At 38.0% G+C, this 22,258-nt stretch overlaps 1 protein-coding gene across 1 annotated transcript in view; it reads right to left on the minus strand.

Moving 5' to 3' along the window:
* ANGPT1 (angiopoietin 1) overlaps positions 1-19,338 on the minus strand; it is a 165,851-nt gene extending 146,513 nt beyond the window's left edge. Inside the window, exon 1 of the mRNA XM_075023818.1 lies at positions 18,747-19,338. Within this exon, the coding sequence (XP_074879919.1) occupies positions 18,747-19,043 (297 nt within the window). The 5' untranslated portion in view covers positions 19,044-19,338. The remainder of the gene's footprint in view (positions 1-18,746) is intronic.
* Positions 19,339-22,258: the final 2,920 nt, after the last annotated feature.

Raw genomic sequence — 22,258 nt, forward strand, 5'->3', positions numbered from 1 at the left:
CTCCAAGAATCAAAATCTCTAGCATTTCATGATCACCGTGACCAAGACAGCCTCCAACCATCACATCATCTGCAAGTCCTTCTCTGTTCACAAACAACAGGTCCAGCGGAGCCCCTTCCCTGGTTGGCTCACTCACCAGCTGTGTCAGGAAGTTATCTTCCACACACTCCAGGAACCTCCTAGACTGTTTCGTCTCCACTTTATTGTATTTCCAGCAGACATCTGGTAAGTCAAAGTCCCCCACAAGAACAAGTGCTAGTGATTGTGAGACTTCTCCCAGCTGCTTATTATTCCACTATCCCTGTTAGAGCTATGCTACCACAAACTTGATGCGAGGTGGATCCATTTGTTTTTACACTGAAAATAAGTCTTATTCATGGGTTCAATTTTTGCTTTCAGTTGTAAGTGGAAAAGCAGAAGCAGGTCTATTGACAGGATATGTACTGGAAGGAAGCAACTTCCCACCCAGCTCTGCAGCATCCCAGTGCCCAGACCTGTCTTTTGACTCTGCTGCAGGTCTACAGGCCAACCTCAGACATGCAGGTGCGTGGCTTACTGCAAGCAAAGCAAATTTATCTCAAAAGCAAAGAGACCAAGCAAATAGCTGAACATACATATGTGTATGAACAGACTTTGTCTTAAGTTCATATAAGGCAGATTCGTTCACAGTGTCTAGACTGGTAAAGAGTTTAGAGGTCCTTTGAACTCTTGTTCTAGTCCTCAAAAGGATTAGGGGCAGGAAAAAAATACAACCAAACAAAACAAACCAAAACCCTATAAGGAAACTCCCTCATTTGCAACCTGGAACCTGGATAACAATGTGGAAGTTTATTACCTTTGTTGACTCAATGGTCACAAGACTTCCATACATACTGTCTGATCTGGGACTGCTCTCATTTTGGAGAACTTCAAAGTTTCTTAACAGGTCTAATTTTCAACAGATGTTGATTCTGCAGCTCCTAAGAGACAAACATTGCAGCCTGTGCACTCTGATTACTAGTCATCTTTGAAAATATAATCTGTGTACAGATTTTCAATAACACTAAGCACCCACCAATACTGTTGATGTCAGGGGTAGCTCCCAGCCCCTGTGAAGGTCAGATTTTACATTTTTCTCCTAACACACTTCTATGGTCTGAAATTACAGGAGCCTCTAAACTTCAAACAACATATATTAAAAGGAAAACAAAAAATTGCTTCAAAACTGCTGTTAAACTGTGATTTTCCTACTAATGATTAAACAAAGGGTTTTAATGTACATTATGTAAAATAATATTCAGTCTGTACATTGCCTCAATCATCTGTATGAGTTTCTAGCATGGTTCATACAAGGCAACACATGCTCTATATTTTACCTGTCGTCACATTTAACCCCAGTGGAGAGTGATTTGTTGCTAATAAATTATACATTACATTGTAAGGCATTTTCAACAAATTTCAGATTTTACTTTTCATTTTAAAAGTTAGTGCTCTTAGATTTTTCCATACCTTCTCTGCAACAGTGGGAATCAATGGGCTGTAACATAACAAGAGCTTTTCAGTTCAGGAAAGGTTTTTACTTGCTAAGAAGAGGAAATGGCTCTCTCCTTTTGACAACCAGAAGTAGGTGTCAAATGGTTGGCTTTTGCATGGGTGGTGCTGAGGATACACTGCTGCATAGCATCACTGCCCCTTTGCACATCAGGTTGTGTGACCAGGGCTGGTCTCTTAAGAAAGCAAAAAAAAAGGTCAGTTTGGAAATTGAGTGAGAAAATGAAATAGCATGGATGTGTGCTGGAGCTCTGGCCAGTTTAGTTTTCATTCCAATAAAGCGGGGAATGAGGTTTTGATGTAAGCATGAGCATCCAGATCCCTAGCTGATTTAAATCAACACCATTCCAATAATCTAGGTTGAGCAATGTCAATTTACAGCAGCTGTGAAATTAATCCATCAGTAACTGCCACAAAAAATAAAATTTCCAGACAGCAATGAGATGAGTAACCTGAGAGACAGCTGGCTATTTACCTATCTGTATTAGTGTGAAGTATTTTGATGGGTATCATACAAACACTGAAGCTGCCCCAAGTCTTGGTTTTATTGTTGGCTGTACTTAGATTTCCCAAGTGTCTAAAGGTACATCAGCTACCCCTTTTGTACCTTAGGTTTTCCACTGGATAATGAGAACAAAATTAATTCCACCACCAAGCCTTTTGATTGCTATGAAGCTTTATTCACCGATGTCTGTAAAATGTGTTGAGAATCTGAATACAAAAAGTTATAGAAGTATGATCAATTGTTGCCATTATTTAAAAAATGAGTGCAAGACTACGAAGGAAGTATGGAACCTCTGCCAATATTAGAGAGAGCTATAATACATATATGCACGGAACTCATGGCATGAACACTACTTCTTTCATAACATCAGAAATTAAACCAGCAGAGCTTGATATACAGTCTTGACTGCACTGAAATTACTTGAAGTTCTGCCTTTGACATCACTATAGCTAGCATATCTTCCTAGATGCTTTATTTATATCAGAAAATGTAAGTAAACTGTTGTTCATAATTTGAAACATAATCTTTATAACATTTTCTTCTCAAGTTTGTCAGTAATTCTGTAAACTTTGTTCCAAGGTAAAAATCCTGTAAATGTTTACTGCACTTACATTTCACCTGTACTAGCAACAGAAGTGTTCTTGCTTCACTGCATGTAGTATTTAATGTACATTATTCAGCTGTGATGAATTGTGATGGACAAGTTGTTTAATTCTGATCTTTTTATGTGTGCTCTGTAACTAAAATAAATATTGAAAACCTTCATTACTTGCTTCCAGGTAGTAAAACTATAGAAAAAGTTCTGTATTTAAGAACTGGGCAAACTATTTTCTTCCATATACAAAATATATCCCAAAGGAAGGCAGTAACAGTCAAATTTTGTTTGGAAAGTACATCTTTAAAAAAAAATCATTTGCAAAAAACACTATACAAAAGAATCACGGACACCTGAATTTCCTCATTTGTTAGCAAAGATAAGACAAGCTGAAAAATACGAACAGGTTAAAAATTTTTTATGACCGATTCTTTATGGGGAGAGGCGCTCAAGTAACTCTTATCATTTTTTAAATTTATCTGGTCACTTTCACATTAAGATTTTTTCTCAGCATGTTGCAGTGTAGAAACACAAAATTAATATGTACATGGGCGTGGTGACTGGCCTATGGTATTGAAAGGCATCATCATCAGAAGATGCCAGAGGGATGACATATAGCCCTATCAACCAAGTCATGAAGGCTTTTCAGGAAAAAAAAAGCCCCTGGTTTTCCGATCATGTCTGCAACATCCAGGGATGCATTGCTAGTATATCACTCAACAAAACAGAGGAATATTATCATGTGTTCAGCATGGAGCTACTTTTTTGTTTTGCAACATAATTGCTGTAAGAGCTTTTTCTTAAGCAGCTTGATGATTTTTTTTTTCCTTTAGCATGAACTAAATTAGCCAGCTAAAAAATATTTTTGTTAATTGAACCAAGAAACAGGGCAGTGGAAGAAAAGTTACAAATAGTTCTCTTTGAGCTCAGATGCCTCTAGTTCAGTGGGGATAGTTTGCATGATCTTTTCTATATCAACAACATTCCACATACATATTCTGTCTTTTTCATTAAAAAATAGAATGGCAGAAGCAACTCTTCCCAGATAAACAGGAGGACACCAATACAGTGCATTCATTTTCTAACATCTCCACTGTGCCTGTACGTTGATATTACACTTAGGCTTCTCCTTCATATCCCAAGATAATACTGGAACTTGATTCTATTTCCACTGAAGTCAGCCCTAGGAAAGTCAGTTTGTAGCAGTATGCTGATTTTATGAGCAGAAAAATGTTTTCTGGTGGCATCTCTTTCAGTTTATGAAAAACTCAATTCTTTAAAAGAAAAGGAAGATTAATTTATAAATAAATAAATAGATAAAAAAAGAGACAGATTACATTGTTTAACCAAGAATTCTATCCTTTTGGCTGAAAACCACAACATTTTGATTTGCAGTTGTTGCCCTCTGCCATGTAGCTACTTTTACCTGAGATCTCAAGCCCTCAGGTTGGAAGGTCTCTAACTGGATTACATCTGCTACATAGCAATTCTGCCACACAAATATCTCATGGAAATGCCCAAACAATCTGCAGAAAATGTCAACAAAAAGGAATTTTCTATTTTAAAACATTTCAGAAAAAGAAACAAAAACATTTCCTGACTGTCTTCAGCAAAAGAAAAACGAAAAACTCAAATGTCCCCTGAAAATACAGGCCAGATAGAATCCAAGACTAGGTTTAAATTAAAATAATCTGCTTGATCAGTTTGAGAGCGTCTGTTTCAACAGGTATCTCAGTTCTTCTTTGGTGTTTTAAGGGACTGGAAAGAGGAATACTGAAAAAACCTGATAGGCAAAGTTGTGTTTATGTTCTTTTTGATGTGAACGAAAAAGGAAATACTGAAAATGTCTTTATAAAATTGTTCTTATGAGATGTACTTCCCACTTTCAGGCCTGGGGAGTGCTGGGAGAAGGCTGTGCACATAAAAAAAGCCGAACACAGAATCCCATCCTCAAATGAACAAAAAAATCTGAGTTTGCTTCTCACAGACTGGGCTTGAGTCTTCTTTCAGCTGCAGCAGACTGACATTGGCATCGTTCCACTGATGCCATTGCCATGATTTCTGACTTATACTGTTGTTCCAGGGCTTTCTAAAAGTGGTCTTTTTTGTATTATAAAACCACCACTGCACATGGTATTAGCTGGTATCTTTTTAGGCATGTGGAGGAAAGAACTGGCTGGGGATAGAGACCGTACTATCATCTCAGTTCTTGATGTGGTACCCCACAAATTTATGCTGACACAATGCAGTGATTGTAGAGCATATTGTGAGGAAGCACACCATTTGTTTTCTGCCTCTGCTTTTCTATAAATAACAGACTTCAGTCTCCGTGGGTGCCAGGCTAGCCTTTTGCAACATACCCCTCTAGCCCTTTAAAATTCCTCCTGACCATCTGGGAATTTCCTGTTCTGCCAAATCGGTTCATCCAGACAGAGCTGAGGTCTGCCTCTCACCGCTTAGAAATCCCCTTACATTAGGGCAGGGGCGTTTTGAAGTAGGTGAATCCAGAAAGCCAGTGCCAAAAAGTAGACCTGGAACTTCTGCCACTCCTGAAAAAGTGTCAGGGGAGGAAGGAGGGGCCGAGGGGTCAGTTTCGGCTGGGTGGGCCTGAAGTTGGGAAATGCCCTTTCCTGGACAGGAACTGAGCTCAGGTTTTTACTGCTGATTCACTGTGAGCAGCATCAGGCCAGGCTCCGCAGGAATTCATTAGCATCACACTCCGGGTGAGAGTCGAGAGACTTTTTTTTCTGTTTCTAATCCTCTCGAGGCTATTTAATGATAATGGTTTGAGTTCGTGGAATGTGTTGAAAACCTCCTTTGGGTTCATGTTCCCATAGGAAATTACTGCTTTTTCTAGTCATACTTTTTGGTAAGGGCTCATGCTAGCGACACCTGGAAAGCGTGATAGCAATACCAGACTAAGCCTGATAGAAGCAAACCCAAAATTAATATCCACTCTGATAGAAAAAACACCGAGCAACTCTGACTTAGGATGTCAAACTATCTCACAATATAAAGTTCATATTGCATTACGAGTAGTGTTCTCAAAATAATCTTGCTGTAGCTTACTTATACCCTTTCAGAAGGATTTTACTACGGAAGCAAAAACATGACAGCATTCAAAATCGCACTGACATAACTAACACTGAGGTGTCATCTTGAAACTTAAGAGTAATGAAAATAGAAAATTTACCCTAAAACACATGGCCAGAGAGAAAAACCAAGGCTAATTGTAGTGACAAAGGACCAAAGAGTTCTGATTGTAATTTCAGGAGCCCTGCATGATTTCAGCAGCAAAATAATGAATGAATATGTTGAAGTAGTCTTTAAAAATGCACAAAAAGGAAAAGGATGTCACACTTGGTTCATATTTTACAAATCAAGAATTCATGTCATATCTTCATGCCTGTAACAGTGCAACAAAAACATTTTCAGTCTTGCTCAATTCTGCTTCTAGGAAATACCCCAGGGGGGGCAGTGGCCAAATTATTAGATGTTTCCAAGATGTGTAGGAGTGTTAAATCCTGGATCAAGGAAACTTTTTTTTTTTCATTACTAGGGTTCATAATGTTTTTTTTTTTTTGCATGGAGCACTGGGAGGCATTAAGATAGAAGGTAAGAACTGCTGGGTTTTTTGGTTTACTGGTTTAGCATTAAAGAAATACAATCAGTAATCCTAGTTTTAAGAACCTGAATTCCAAATTCTTTTATTCCTGTGTTCAATTTTATAACTCTTTTTAATGTTGGTACATCCATTGCACTTTAAAAGTCAATATATAAATAGATTGTATAAACACATAAATATCTAATTTATTCACTCATTGTAGATGTAACAATAATGAAATATTTTTATATTTTTAAAACTTATTAGTGGCCAGTACAGCATGTACCATAATGGTTATCATGCATTGGCAAAAAAAAAGGTATCTAAGGTCATATGATCCCCTAGGTGCACTGTGCAAGGAATTATAATTCACTTCTTTTTGATGCTTTGAATTATTGTGACATTGTTCTCTATAGGAAGTCTTCTATAGGAAGTCTCTGGACTTCCCATTTTCATCCACTTATCCAAAAGTATAAAATAGATGTGAGCTTGTTTAGAGTAACAGAACAATTCCCACTCAGTTCTACTTCCTCTTGAAGTCTACTGAGAAGTAGCTACATGCTTGTGATAACACTCCCCAGTAGTGAAAGGAAAACAATTTATTTTATAGGGGTAAATCTTGCCATGTGCTAGATGTTTTCTGGAAAGTTCTGAGTACCATCAACTCAAAACAGGACCCTTGGCATTTTGGGGGTTGAGTCCTTAGATCTTGCAAAATCTGAAGTTGGCAAGTTTGGGCAAATGCCTTTCTAGTATTTCTGACCTCTAGCTCATCACAGACTCTCCAATGATGCTTGCTTGATGCTAGTAAATTATTTCTTCACTTAATGGTCAAGTATATGCTGCAAACACAAACATTACTTTTGAGGTTGTCGCTGACAGTTGCAAGAGCGTTCCTGGTAAGAGACTGACGTGCTGGTGACCACCTGCACTGCCACACATGGCAGTCTGGTCCTACTCAACATTTCAGCTGGGGCTCATCTGTGTTTCAGATACTTTAATAACCAGCGAAATTTGGAGAATTCACGGTTTCTTCATTAAAACATGCTGCTAAGCATCTTCTTTACCTCACTTCTGTATTCTTCTTAAATTTAGAAAAATAATATTTCTGTTCTTTTTAAAAAAAAAATTAAACCAGTTATTTTAAATAAAACTTTCCTCAGCTATGATGATTTTTTCTTCAGCAGACTGTAATACTGCTGAAATACATACTATTATGAACTTTGTAGGGCCACACAGCCAGTAAATAGTTTACAGCTACATTGTTTCAGGGCATTTTATTGAACATAGTGCTGTACACCAGAGTAATTTTTCAGAAATTTCTGTCACTGCAGGACAAGTTATCTTATTGTGTGTGCTTTAGTGACATGTTGATTCCTTGGGCAGCACACAAATTTATGGATTACAATAGCAACCTTCACCCTTCCTGTCAGACTTTTAATGAAAATCCTCTATCAACCTCAAATAGACAGACTTCTTGCTCTGAAGCACCACCCCCACCTCCCACCTTATATTTAGCCTTTCCAGTCTTTCTCCAGGTCCCTTAGACTTCCTCTGAAATGACCCTTTCCAAGAGGCAGTAGTCCACAGTTACAAACTTGTCTTCAGTTTACTTGGGAGTTACCTGTCCCATAACTATTTTATGGAATTCAAAATCATAAAAAACCCACTTGAAAAAGCGACATATATTCTTACTGCATTTATAGTTTACCCAACCCACAAACCTATCATAGATATTTCACACAGTTTACCCAAGCATTACATTGTTTCGTTAGAGCAGTGTATGTAAGCATGGAATGAGGTGCAAGCATTTTGTCAGTGAGGTGAGATGCAGAAACTCACATAATAGCCTGGTTTCAGGGAAGTCAGTGGAGTGTGAAACAAAGCCAGCTTTCTCAGCAAAACTCAGCTCATGAGGATTTGAAATCACTCATTCAACACAATACTAAGTTGCAGACAGAGCCATGCATTATATATTTGCACAGTGACTGGCACAATGGCTTATCAAGCAGATCAAACTATAAAAATTTGTCTTTTACCAATGATTATTGAATTCATTCTGCTGTAATCATCCTTCACCTTTAAAGATAACCGTTTGGTACTTGGCAAACTCCTCTTGCCTCGTGTGCCTCTGCAAATACAGTTGTCTTGCTTATGCTTCCCTGCATAAAACTCTGGTATTGTAACAGGTGCAAATAATTCTGTAACAACTGATGTGAAGGCAGAGGCCATAATGGTTGAGCTGTACGATGTCATGGAGGTAAACGATGTCAGAGGAATATACAAAAAGATATTTACTGCATCAGCCAGAATTCTTGGAAAAGCCAAGAGATCAAACTGGATCATTCAAGAAAAATGTGAAGAGAAACAACCTTAATCATCGCCTCTGTAGTTAGCAGGCTAAAGTGATAAAGAATTTTGCGGTCCATATCTCCTCCGTACAAAAATAGTAACACAGAAAAAGTTTCTAGCAAAGCATTGATGGCCTTTCCCATTAACAGGATAGAAGTGACACAGGAAAGATAGGTGGCCCTTGACCATTTATCTCTACTACGGTAAGTCACACACAGAGTGAAGTATGACATTTTAGCCAAGGAACAAAGGGGAATAGTTCATTCAGGAAGAGATTAGGTCATCTCTTTGAGCAATTTTCCCTCTAAGCAGATCCTCAAAATTCCAGGCACAGCACCAAAGGCATCATGGTTTGGGGGCTGCCTGTTACTGTGTTGACTTGCTGATGTGGCCTGGAAGGCCACAGGAATTTCCTGATGAATCAAGACTGTAGAGGGTAAATATTTAACTATGACACAAATAAATATACTTAATACATAAATGATAATGGCAGCGATCCTAAATCCTCATTTCAGCTACTTTCATCTACATATGAATGCCCAATTTTCAAAGGGCGTAGCAGTCTTCAGAGTCCTTTGGTGTTGGAGGAGACTTCAGAGAACCAGGTTGTATATAAAGTGTTTCTGTGAGATTTCAGAAATATCAAGTCATTTCTACACAGGTTTTTCATACAAAATATTAGGGTTTTAGGAGAACTAGTGCTCTGATAGTGGTGGTGAGATAATTATCTGAAAAGCTTCGCCTTCTTGAGATGCAAACACATGACTCAGAAGAGAGAAGAGAAAGGCATGTAAATGACCCTATTATTCACCCTCACTGTTACCCACACACTGAGCTGATGGCAGAGTTTTAAAAAAGAGATTTATTTAATACAGTTCTCTTTCCTGCAAAAGACTTCTGCATAAGAACTAAAACTCCCAGAAGCTAATTATTGCTAAAGTTATTCAAAGCTGAAAGTACAAAAGTGAAAATCAGCACATTTAAATAAAGTCCTAGGTGTTTTAATCCAAATTGAAAATTCATTCAATATAATGCTTAGGAAAAAAATTCCAAAACCATCATTTAACAACAACTACATTATTTTTTCCTAAATTTCCACTCTGCAAGACCATATTTGCAGACAAGAGATTCAGAAAGAAAAATAAACTTTTATAAGCATAGGCTGACAACTTTAAAACACCAATAAATAATATGATTCAAAGGGCAGGCAAGTCTACCACAACCCTGAAGATAAATGTAAAAGCATCTCTAGAGATTGTACTAGGACTGCTTCTTTGATTTTTGTGGGTATTTAAAATGTGTTCTGTGGATTTGAAGTGTATTAAAGGTTAAATATTAAAATACATCTCAGAATAGTAAATTTACACATCAAGAATCAGATTCTTTGCACCTACAGTCAGGAATTAAGAACCCCATGTTGAAGGCTGTAGAGCCTTTGATAATGACTGAAAGTTTGTTGTAACATTTAAAATAGTGAGCAGGAGCACTCAAATAACACTAGTGCTTTTCTCTTTGAAACCTTGGAAGTTCCCTCTGCAGGTTTAGGCTGGAGTGGATCATGGACGAGGAAACTAAAAGCCTGGCCTCCTAAACAATGTTATTCCTAAACCAGAAGTTTCGTAACATAGATAGTATCTTTCAAGAAAATCCTCTTGCACACAGAAAACCTTTAAAGGAAGTTTAGATGTGAAAGAAGGCAGGATCAGACTATAAATGGCATATCAGCCTGCAGCAGAAATAGTTTTTAGATTCAAAATTGATTAGCACCAATCTGATCATCTCTGCTCTAGTGTGAAAGAAGCCATGCTGTCAAAAAGAGAAAAATTACCTTCTAAGGTTGTCTGCTCATACTCCCAGTTTTCTCCCACAGTTCTCTAGTCTTGCCTTAATTTCCTGACAGGGATGCTCAGAGTTTATCCTATCTCTAGCCTATTTGCCTGCTTGGTAGGAAGGAAGGAGAAAGAATGCCAGGACCCAAATCCTCGGGCAGAACAGAGTCAGAAGGGAATTCTGTTAACTGGAACAAGTGGATTTCAGTTGTTCCCATACATTCCTATTGCAGAAGGAACGCCTGGTACATTATTTGTACTAGACAAAACATGACAAATGACAAGAATTTAATCCAACAAATAAAAATTCCCAGAAGACACAATGAAAAATTATAAATATATAGTTATGCCAAGTCCTATAAAAGAAACAGATGCCATACATGCACAAAGAACAATGAGGTTTGTCTTGCAACATATGCACACGTAAGGACAGAAACATTTCTGGGATGGGGAGTACAAGGGTCCAATATTTTTTCCAGAATGTATGAAAATACTTGCTTCATATACATTCGGGAAAGGACAAAAGCAAAGGCACACTTATAATTTATCAGCAACACTATGGGGACTCGTTCACACAGAATTAATGCATATACAATATACAAGGTTTCATCTTGCTACCAACTCGTCTAGTTTTTTTGAACCAACAGGTCAATTCCAGGAGAACAACAGGTTGACAGCAGGTAAGTAGGTATAAAACATAAAAATAAATTTAAGACACTACACTTAGAAACAGATTTCCATGTACCTTAACTCCAAATACTCCTAAAATCTAAATGCATATATGTGTGTATGTTCACGCTTATATGTGTGCAGACACTCATGCACCAGGGCGAGGTGTCCAAGGGGAAGAAATTCTGCAGCATTCTTACAGAATTTTTGATCAGTCACTTTTTACTCATGGTTCTTCAGCCCAGATTTTCCAACTGCCAGACTGCATCTGCACTTGCAGCCTATTTCTCTCTCTTTTAAGACAGGAGTAGTTACACAGATCATATGACTGACCATGTACCACCATATAAGAGACCTTTAAAGTACCTTTGCTAAAGACACACCTATTCCACCATAAAACTAGCACAGTTCTGTATTACCCTTTTCTTACTGGATTTTTTTCTTTTTTTCATTTCTGCTCCTAGAAGCCAGTCAAGAGAATATAAGAAATTTCTTTCAGTCATGTAGCTCCATGGCCTAGAATACTGATTTTCTATATGACTTCTTCTGAGGAATTATAAAATTTTCTTAATCCAGTTTTTGGTTGGTTGGTTGGTTGGTTTGTTTTAATTCTGAAAGAGAACCATTTTTAGAAATGTAGAATAGTGTAACTTGAACATCTTTCCAGCTGACCCTATACATGTCTTGCTTTAACAGCCTGTACCCATATGTTTGTTCAAAGTTGAGTATAGCCCCACTGTTAGGTCTTGTTTAGAAAAGGAAGTTGCACTAGTTTGGTTTGCATCAGTTTTAAACAGGGACAATCAAACTGGTGCAAGTCCCCAGGTAGACTTCTTATCCCAGTTTAGGAGTGACTTACACTGTTTTAGATTAACCTGATTCCTAACTAAGGTAATGAAAAGCAAAGCTTGATCTTTGTGCAGGAACATTAATGAGAATGTAGTGCAGATGTGCAACAATTTATGACATTTCTAAGTTACCCTTCCAAATGAATATTCACCACCCTGGTGTTTCATAACACTGTCTAAAATATGCACATGTGGTTACACAAGAATAACCTTGTGTTAAAGTACAGCTTGTTTCATAAGAAAAAGAACCCTTCCTATGAAATATGAAACTATTTCAATTTCCTTTTCCTGATCAAACTTCAACCCTTTAACAAGAGAGGAAATCCTTATGCTACTGGGAAGACTTTTACACCAGGCCTGTTTATTCAAGACACTTGAGCTGCTGGTGTTGAAGATGAGGTTTGCAGCACAGCTAAAACCATGATACTGGTTCTAGAATGTCCTCATTTACTAGCTCTTCCTTGTTTGCATCTTATTGCAAATACAGAGAAGAGGACTGAACTAAGCTGAACTGTAAATTGAGATGAATACAAGCAGGTTGTTAAGTATCTTCATCTTTCAGGATATGCTTGCAATAAATCACCCAAGTGAGCCCAATTTTGATAATGACAAGTTTATTCAAAGTTGCTGGTAACAATAGCTCTGAAAAACTAGCCATTCCTCACTGGTCTTCCTGAGAATCCATACAAGACTAAGCTACAGTCCTATTCATCTCAGATGAATACACGTTGGAGCAGCAGCTGCTTGACAGGTTTTAAGAACACTGCAAGAATGAGGATGATTCTCACCGTTAGCAGGACACATATAATCCATTTACTCAACCGCAACCTGCAAGTTTACTTAGCATTATAGATTCATATTCATTATAGTTATCTGCTTATTTTTTATAAACTATTTTAGTTGCTCATTTTAAAATTATTTTCCTTCCAAAAGATTTTTTAATCTCACATTGCTTTCTGTAAACATTGGAAGTATTATTATCATACATAAACTGTTAATAGCACAAAATATCTTCCACCAGAAAGACTCCAAAACCAACACAAAAAATAACATACTAAGCCTCCCAACAGCCTTGTGAATTTGAGTAGTAGTACTATATCTGTGTTAGAAAAGGGAAACAGGAATACTTAAAGTTTACAATTTCCTTGCAGTCGCAAGGGAAGTCTATGCTACAGCCATGGACAGAAGTAAAGCTTAAATCCATCGCACTTAACTGACGCACTTAAATCAGGAAGCGAGCTGCTCAGGATTTCCCTGGAGTCAATGAAGAGAAGCAGGGACTTCCACAGGACAGTTCAGATGGCTGGCTCTTCCTCTGGGCTTGCTACTGTCTCTTGACACATCACTGAGAGATTCCCCACAGCAAAGAAAAACCTATCTTGGGTATCTCTGGGTTTTGGCCAGAAGTTTGGGTGGGATGATGCAGGCCTAAAATACCCAGCTCTATACTTTTCCCACATGGGTTGTCTTTTTTTTTTTTTTCAAGGCACCCAGCATTGTGAAGTAGAGATTGCTTCCAAACCACAGAAGGGAATGGGAACGATGAGTTCTCAGCACCCTCAAAATGACACATCATTTACTTTATATCAGTTTCATTTAGAAAAGTTCTCAGTGCTCCAAATGAGATCTCCCACTGGGCATGTTGGTTGGACAGTTCTGATGACTAATAAATGTAATATTTTATTGTTACCAGAAAGTTCCTAATTACAGCTGTCATCACTGAAAATATACACATTCAGGTTCTACTGCACATTGTGATAAAGCCTTCTGTCCAAGCATGGGAAATATTTTTTTTAAGTCATTTGCTACCAAATGTAGCACCATGTGAGACTGCCCTTCAGTCTACTTCTCTGATCCCTCTGCTTTTAAAAAAAAACATTGCCAAATAGGTTATCCCCCAATAATGTAAAGCTTTCAGGCATTTCCACATTTGAAGTCTTGCCTCTTTCTTGTGGGTACCTTGGAATATCCCAAGAACTTCAGCAATTTGATTAATAAAGTTAGAAGTGCAGGCATATTATTGGCCAAGAGATTTTTTTGGAGGTAAATAAGCAATTTTGATTTTACACTCAAGTGTGAATTTTCTCAGAACCAGTTTGTTTCCATGAACTTATTTTTGCTCCTTAAATTTGGCTTTTATTTATACTCTATACTTATCCATTGAGTAGTACATACTATATAAGTAATCCCACTAATTTGCATCCCACCATTTGTTTCACAGCTTGTTTATGGGAACTGCACTTCAAAAGTCACTAGGGTGAGGCTCCGCTTTGGATATGAGAATTCATTGACTCCCGAAGCAAAAAGGAGCACGTAGAATAGTAAACAGTCTCTGGGTCTAGACAAGAAATCCAGGTTCTAGCTGCATGCTAAATAGAAGGCTAGCAGCCAGTTTTGGATGAAGGTTTCTCACTGTTTCCTTTTAGCCCTGGTCCACCTTGAAAAATGAAAGATTTACTGGAAAGCCATGCCTTACACAGCCCTGTCAGTAATGCTCACACAAGCAGAAAGGCAGATTCCAAATCTAATGACCTGCTTTTATTTGTGAAAATTAACAGAACATCATCATGGATCTTCTTGTTGCACTTAACATCCAAATATTATGTGGACTTTAAGGTCACATCTTACATTGCAAAATGCCCAGTGAAACATAACCATAAATAAAATGGAAGTTTTACTGTTTCTTGTAATATTTCAACTAGGGAAAATTGGTTCCTTAATGTGACAAAATTTTACACACACTGTGGCTACGTCCATCTTTATATTAATATAATTTTGCCTCATAGGATATTATGACAGCTTTTTAGATCTGTCCTCTTCAGGGCAGGCTCTGTCACACTTTCATACAGCTTCACAGCAAGAGTGACATGTAAGGAATTTTCCCATCTTCAGCAAACCATATAAAACCCAAGGCAAAATCCAGCCACTCCACACGCATAAACATATTATTACTATTTTGTTGCAGTGCTAGGCCCTGCTGGTAAAGCGAGCAGAGAAGGCCAATCTTTCAGTGGAGCCACAGCACACAGTGACAGACACCAATCTTTCCAAAAGCCAGTTTCTTCCGTACAGTGACTGGTCCCCCTCAAAACCTAGATTCCTTACATGTTTAAAACCCAAGTGAGCACTTGCAATGTTACTTCTGAAAAATAAGGAAGTCAGCAGAGAGCACAGAGAATGCCATAGACAAATAATTTATCAAAACCATGGTAAGAATAAACTTTAAAGTAGACTATCAAATGGCTACAGATACCCCAGAAAACTTTCTCATAATTTCTTTCTTTAGTGACTGAATCCAGCTCATCATTTTATACTTCTGTTATAGCTGGTGACAGCACAGGAACTTTGAAAGGAAAGGGAAGTCAGTTGAAGCTTCTTTATCTGCTTTAAGTGTAGTGGTGCCATCAATATTTGCAGAGAAAAGCAAAAAAAAAAATCTAAGTTCGGATACCAGCTGACCAGAATGATTGTGGTTCACTTTCAACTCAAACTTGTACATTCGTGTTAGCTTCTTATAGTATACTATTATTAAGCATGCATTTAAAACTTTTATGGTATTCTGCTTAGGTAATAATCAGAAAAAAAGAAAGAGTGGATCATCTCAAACTCACTTATTACTATAATAAGCATTATTACTATTATTTGGACTGAGAAATAAGTATATGAAACACTCATCTATATAGCTATCCTGAATGTATACTGAGTCCATCGATACCTTAAATTCAGCAAGCTGACTAGCAGAAAGTTCCCAAGCAAGACATGATGATAACATTTCATGTAACTCCTCTTTGGCAATACTTAGACATTGCAATTAAATACCAAACAGTATCACATGTGCCAGTCAGTTACTGCAAGAAAGAAAATGTAATGAACTGTTTGTTTTGAACTATTAGTATAAACATATTGCAGAAATGAAACCCAAGCTTAAACAATGGGGAAAGTTATCCGGTATTAAAATAAACAGTTCTAGGAAAATCTCTAAAAATGTTTACCAAGTCATCTTCTTCCGAGTAGTTTCTGTGCAGAGCGTTTTGCCATGTCCCAGGTTTGCCAACCAATCCCAGTTATGCTGACTATAGATATGCAAATGCTAATGGACAAGGCTGGGACTTAATTGCCTATAACTGGCTCCCCAAGCAAGTGCAATTTCAACTACAATCAAGCTTGTAGGTCATCAAAGAAGCATTTTCAGGTTTAAGCATTAAAAAATTGCCTTTTTTAAAAAAAGAATACATGTTTTGCTTCTAGAAATCTGCTAGTTTAGATATCAAGGAAAAATATTTTTAAATTAAAATACTACAGAGTTGAGCAAACCACGATTCTTACAAACTTTCTTAATAAATAATCTTTCAATACTGCAGGCTAGCATTTGTGCTGAGAAAATGATTCACCCTGACAAACATTGCCTAGGTACAATTTTAATGGAAGTTACATATATTACCTGAAGTCATAAACATATTTCCTTTATGTAAGTCAGAATATATCTCAAATTCTTAAACATTATTTCTTATTATAACTACTCACTTCCAATCATAGACCTATAACCATTAATTATTCTTTACTTTGTTCACAGCAGGTGCATTGTAAAATGCTGTTTAGTGTAACAGCAGTTATATATGATTTTAAAATCTAGGGGGAAGAATAAATGCAGAGTGTAAAAATGAGATGCAAGATACCTACATAATATATTCATTACACTTAAGCATTATGCTTGTTTTGAAAGGAAATGAGTTATGGCTGAGATGCTTTGTAATGGCAACAGCAACAAAGCAAATTCAGTATTCAGAGATGCTATAATGGAGCTGCATCAGCCTCATTTGTTCAGAGTGAGCCATACTTCATCACACAGAGAAACGGGTCCTTTCATTCCAGGGTAAACTGACACATGGGGATACGTGCACAATCCCAGTTTTATGTAAACCCCTGGGAGCAGAGGGTTGGGGGCTGGGAAGGAAAGGAGGAGGGGGGTGGTTCTGCCCATAGCTAGTTTTACAATCACTGCAGAAGAAAAGAGTCCTCAAATATAAACCCCTTTCATTGGGCTTCCTACCTGTTTAATCACTTCCCTCCAAAGTGTGAGAGGAGTAACCCTAACTCAGACTTTCACACTCCAGAGACTCATATTTCATCATGTTCAGTTCAGAGTGAAACAGTGATCTTAGTTCAGTCTCTAGTGGACAAACACAGAATAAGTAAAGTCTTACAAGCATGATTCAGCAGGCAATTTGCTCAAGTAAAATCATGTGTGCATAAAAACAGATAACAACTTTCCTCTTTTTAGTGCTTGCCTCAGCCTCCCAAGGTACAGTAAAATAATTTCTTAAGAAATGCTTTCCTTTACAAAAAACATCCCCTCATTTCCAGCCTTATATTCCCCAAAGCAGACCAAGATATTAAAAAATGAGGAAAGTAGTCTAAAAAAGAAATGCTTGGTTAAGTTTTGTTTTATAGTCACATGTGTGCTGGACAGAATCTTTTCTCTCTTGCTAGGGCCAGATATGCAAAGAGCACGATTAATTTACCAAGAGATCAGGAAATCCTCTCTAAAGATGTTAGTAGGTTTGGGGGGATGGGGACAGCTGTATATGCTTTTTAACATATTTCTCTCTTGTGTACTGTCGGGATGAAACAAAACTTGTAAATGAGATAGGTAACAGTAACTATGCTAATAAGTTTTAGCCCACCCAGTAGAGTCTTCACTTGATTTTTATTGATGTTCATTCTTAGTATGAACTTGCGTTAGAGTTAAATCATGTATCTCTCAAATGGATACATACAGAAGTTTTCTTGTGCCATCTTACATGACTAATTGCATCACTCAATTGCTCAATTTTCTAAGTTTTGCCAGGTCAAAATGCCAGTGTGAGAATGGGAATATTACAAATAACTATATACAAAGACTGTTTGTTTATACATTTTTACTGGTCAGCTATCCCAAGGCATTTTCATTAGCAAAGCATGGACAAGATCCTGCAAGGTATGCAATTTTACACAAGTGAGTAATCCTGTTAAGGTGAATGGGACTGCTCATATGAGTGAAATTATTCACATATTTAAGCCTTTTCAGGCCCAAACTTCAGCTCATATATAAAATACTGAAATGTTCATTAGAAGTTTAGAGCTATTATACAAATTCTTAAAAATAATTACTTCTGCTAAGGTACTGCAACACCTTCAAACCCATTTTTCCCTTTCTATGAAAGAATGCACATATACACATACAAATTGAAACAGGCTGTTTCAAGTCCAGTGTAATCTACACAATTAAAAAGTTTTACTGCGAAGTTTTAGGAGTGTGAATGCCTATATATTTTCTTCTTTCTTTCCAGTAATTAGCTGGGTAGAATAGTATTACAGGAACTATTTATGGAGGAAAAATCATATTCTTAACCTAGTGCCTTTAAATGCTGATTTTTTTAAATGCTCCCTTTTGCTGTCAGAGTAGCAGGTATCCTGCATGGCATCTGATCTGAAGCTGTGAACTATAAGTAGAGTTTATAGGAATACTTAGTAAGTTCTGTCATTAGAGTCTCTGGAGGATTTTTGTGTTCTCTGGCTCACAAACATTCATGGTCTCTTGAGATACAGCTTTAAGAAGTTGTATCTTTCAGTAATGTGAAGAAAATTCTGCTCCCAAAGAGCAATGTCACTAAGAAGGGTGCACTCTGGTTGAAACATTTCTCCCCTACACAGCCACGAGCTAGACCAATCCTTATTACCTCAGTTCTCATAGAAACTACTGAAATCTTTGAACAGCGTAAGCATCACCAAAAAAATCCATTTAGTGAGAAATGAAAAAAAAAGAAACACTTACTTTTTGCAGCCACTGAGTGTAATTTTCCATCACATGTTCCAGATGTTGCAGTTTCTGGGAAGAGAAATCCTGTTCCACGTGAGGAGCATCTCTCTGAAGAGCATTTGTGCTGTACTGGTCTGTCGTGCTTTCACGACAGTTCCCGTCCTGTTCTGGCAGAATGAAAGTATAGGTGCACTGCCCATGCTGGATCCGGTTAAATCTTCTCCCACTGGCTTCTGGACCCCGACGCTGGTTATTACAGCCTATATGAGCAAGAATCGCTGCCAGGAAAGCAAAGGAAAGGAAAACTGACATGTTATTATTACTTTCCTTTCCTACGTTAAGAAAAACTTTTTCTTCCTCTTTCTTTAAATTTGTTGTTAATTTCCCTTACAGTCTTTGGAAAAAGGACTGGAGAAGCGCACTTTAGTAATCAAGCTTGGATAAACAGTTATTTTTTAAATTTTACAATGAGGATAGCTTCCTTAGTTAAAATTGGGAATATTTATTGCATAGTAGTTAAGATTTATTGTTTCCTCTCTGTTACAGTCCAGCATGTAGCCTGCTTTAGTCAGCTGCATATGCATATCCCAGTCTCTTTCCCCTACACTATCTGCTGCAGAACTGCTATTTTCTCTCAGACTTCAGTGAGTTTTATTAAGGTTGCACTTTCAAGCCAAGCTGGAAGCAAGCAGCCTTTCACAAGATGACTTGACAGGAATGCGTGTATGAGTGCGCCCCTATGCTAAGGATGGCTGATGGCTCGGTACAGAGGGATCATCTTACAAACTGGCTGGATGCATGACCTCAATCATGCATGGCTTTCCAGCCCCTATTGCATACAACTGCTAAGGGCTTTTGATGAATTCACATAAGTTTAATAAGGAAGGCAGTCCACCTTAATACACTTCATATGTTCACACTGACCTATTAAAATGTAGATAAAGTGTAGAAGTTTGTTGTAATCCCTCTGTAAATATACAAAGCACTGAAATTAAAAATACTTTCAGTTCTGGGCTGCTCAGTATCTATTAAAGAATTCTAAGTCGGGCAAATGACACTTATGGGAAAAAAGTTACATTTAACCCTCACATGCTTTAGCTACTTTTCTAAGACAATTGTGTTTCTTCAGTAGAGTTTGCAGAGAGGGTTTTTTACAGCATATAATGAAATTAAGGCTGCCAAATCGTAATGGGAAACGGCAGTTCAGAAGGATAGTAATTTTCTATGTTTGGCGTCTCAACTAAGGTAACTAATTATAAAGCAGTGAGGGATGGTGACTGAACTTTTCCAGATTGTCTTCTGTACTACTGTGTAGTTATAACATGCAAAACACTTCTTCCAATTTGCAAAACTGTATGGGCTATACAGGCACCCTGTGTTATATGTAGAAACCTTCTCAAGGGCAACTTCCTCAGAAAAAGATTGTGGTAACTATTTAAGAAACTATCTTATATTTAAATACTGCCTTTGGTACTTGCCAGAGACAACTCAAAAATGCACAGATTAGAAACATGATTGGAATATTCCTGAAATTCAGAGGAATTTGGATCTGAGTCCCTGCTCTAGTATTTGTTGTTGTTACATAAATATCAGCCAACACCTATGCAGACCACTTTGCACAATTTTTCCCATGTAAGTTAGTCTTCTAAATAGCAATAGCGCTTCACTAAAAAAAAACAACCTGCAAGGCTTTACCCACAAGGAAACTTACTTGCAAGAATACTGAGTGCAAGCACCTTCAGCTCATGCAATTGCCACTTGTATCACAACTACAATTTCATCCTAAAAGAACTGCCTTGAATATTTAGCCAGGCATCTGACCTGCTCCTGAGGAAGCTATTGCTGCTCAAAACTGGGGGTGGAGGTTTTTCATCTTGCATCTGGAAAGAAACCACTGCATTTGAACCAATAAGAAATATCCCCTACAATAATATAGAGAAATGAGAACATCTTATCTTGCTTTAAAATGTCTGTATGTCCAATATAGAGAGAGAGAAAAAAGGAAAGAACACAAAGCAAAGAGCAAAGCATCAATGCTACTGTTGCTTTTACCAAAATCAGATTATCCTTCCACCTCTGAACTGTTCAGGCCACTTTTGCATTGTTTTTTCTTTTCCTGCCTCTGAAAACCAACTTCTTATACCTTGCTTTCATATAGCGTTTCTCATAGTTCTCCACCATCACCAGAACTAGTTCTGCTGTGGTTTGTTACACTGTCTTTGCAATTATTGTGAAACATAATTGCAAGATAGTTGTTCATATCAGATCAGAGAGTTTCAGTCAGGAAGAAAACTGTGGGATCAGACACTGAGCTGAAGGGTTAGCATAAAAACAGCTATTCCCTATGAGGCAAAGCAAAAATACCAAAGCACAAACATGGTAACAATACTTGCTTTTTTTTAAAAGTAAAAAGAGAACTTTATGAAAGGGCCTCAGAGCAGCTAAAAGGGGAATAGCAAAGGTGGGTGTACAAAGGCTTCCTAGATTTTTAGTTCATATTTTAAAATACTGTTTTTTACACAAGTGTCACATTCACTTTCTGCAAAGTATTTAAGCAACAGGCTTATTCACTTGCAAACATGGAAAAGTGAGATTGTAAACTTAAAATTGATGTTTTTCAGATGAGAAAAGACTTCACAGAAGAGCAGGCTCACTTCGGTGCTATTGCATGCCCCCTTCCCACTGGCTTGAAGTGACTTCTCCTTCCCCTTCTGTCCTCCTCTTCCTGAGGGGTAGCCACAAGGACCTTCAAGAAGCGCACGGAGTTATCAGGCATCTTTGGCATTTGCTCATTTGTCTCCAGCTTAGTTCCCTGCCACAGCACCTGTCTCTCAAAGCCAGACCCCTGACCCCAGGCCCCAAACTGATGGATCACGGGCAGCACATGATGGTCAGGTGCCACACTGGGCAGATGTGGCAGAGCTGTGCAGCAGCCAGGGCATCTCCTACACTGCGCTAAAGGTTTCCTTACTAGAGAGAACCAAGTCCTCCCATCCACATACTGCCCACATCTGTGTCGTAGGGGTAGCACAGCTGAGACATCTTGTGTGTCCAAACACGTGGGGTCTCACGCAGAGGCACAGAAGGGTTGGCAGGAGCCTGGGGGAAGCCCAGGATCCATTCTGTCACTCCCAGTTTGCAGCCTTTCTAGCCCAAGGGGAGGCACAGAAAGGCAGTCGTGAATCATGCTGGGATGCACTTAAATCTTTGCAAGGACTCAGAGTGACTGCTGAAATGGCAGCAGCTCTGTTGGCTACACTGAATCTCAGCAAGCTTTGGAGCTGCTCTTGCTGATACCAGAGCTGGAGCTAGCCACCAGGGTCCCTAACCAGCAGCACAGACATTCCCAATACTATAACACAGGGACCACCAAAACAGGTGGAAAACAGGTTTAGAAATAAAAAGAGTTTTTATTTTCTAAAATTCCCTATTCCTATTAAGTTATTTGCTTTTTTCTTTCCAAAAACCAACCAACCAACCAACCAAAACATCTTGCCCGAAGAGTTTCAACAGTTTGGTGTCTTCTA

The sequence above is a fragment of the Buteo buteo genome, chromosome 3 (assembly GCF_964188355.1).
Source record: "Buteo buteo chromosome 3, bButBut1.hap1.1, whole genome shotgun sequence".
NCBI classification, from domain to species: Eukaryota; Metazoa; Chordata; class Aves; order Accipitriformes; family Accipitridae; genus Buteo; species Buteo buteo.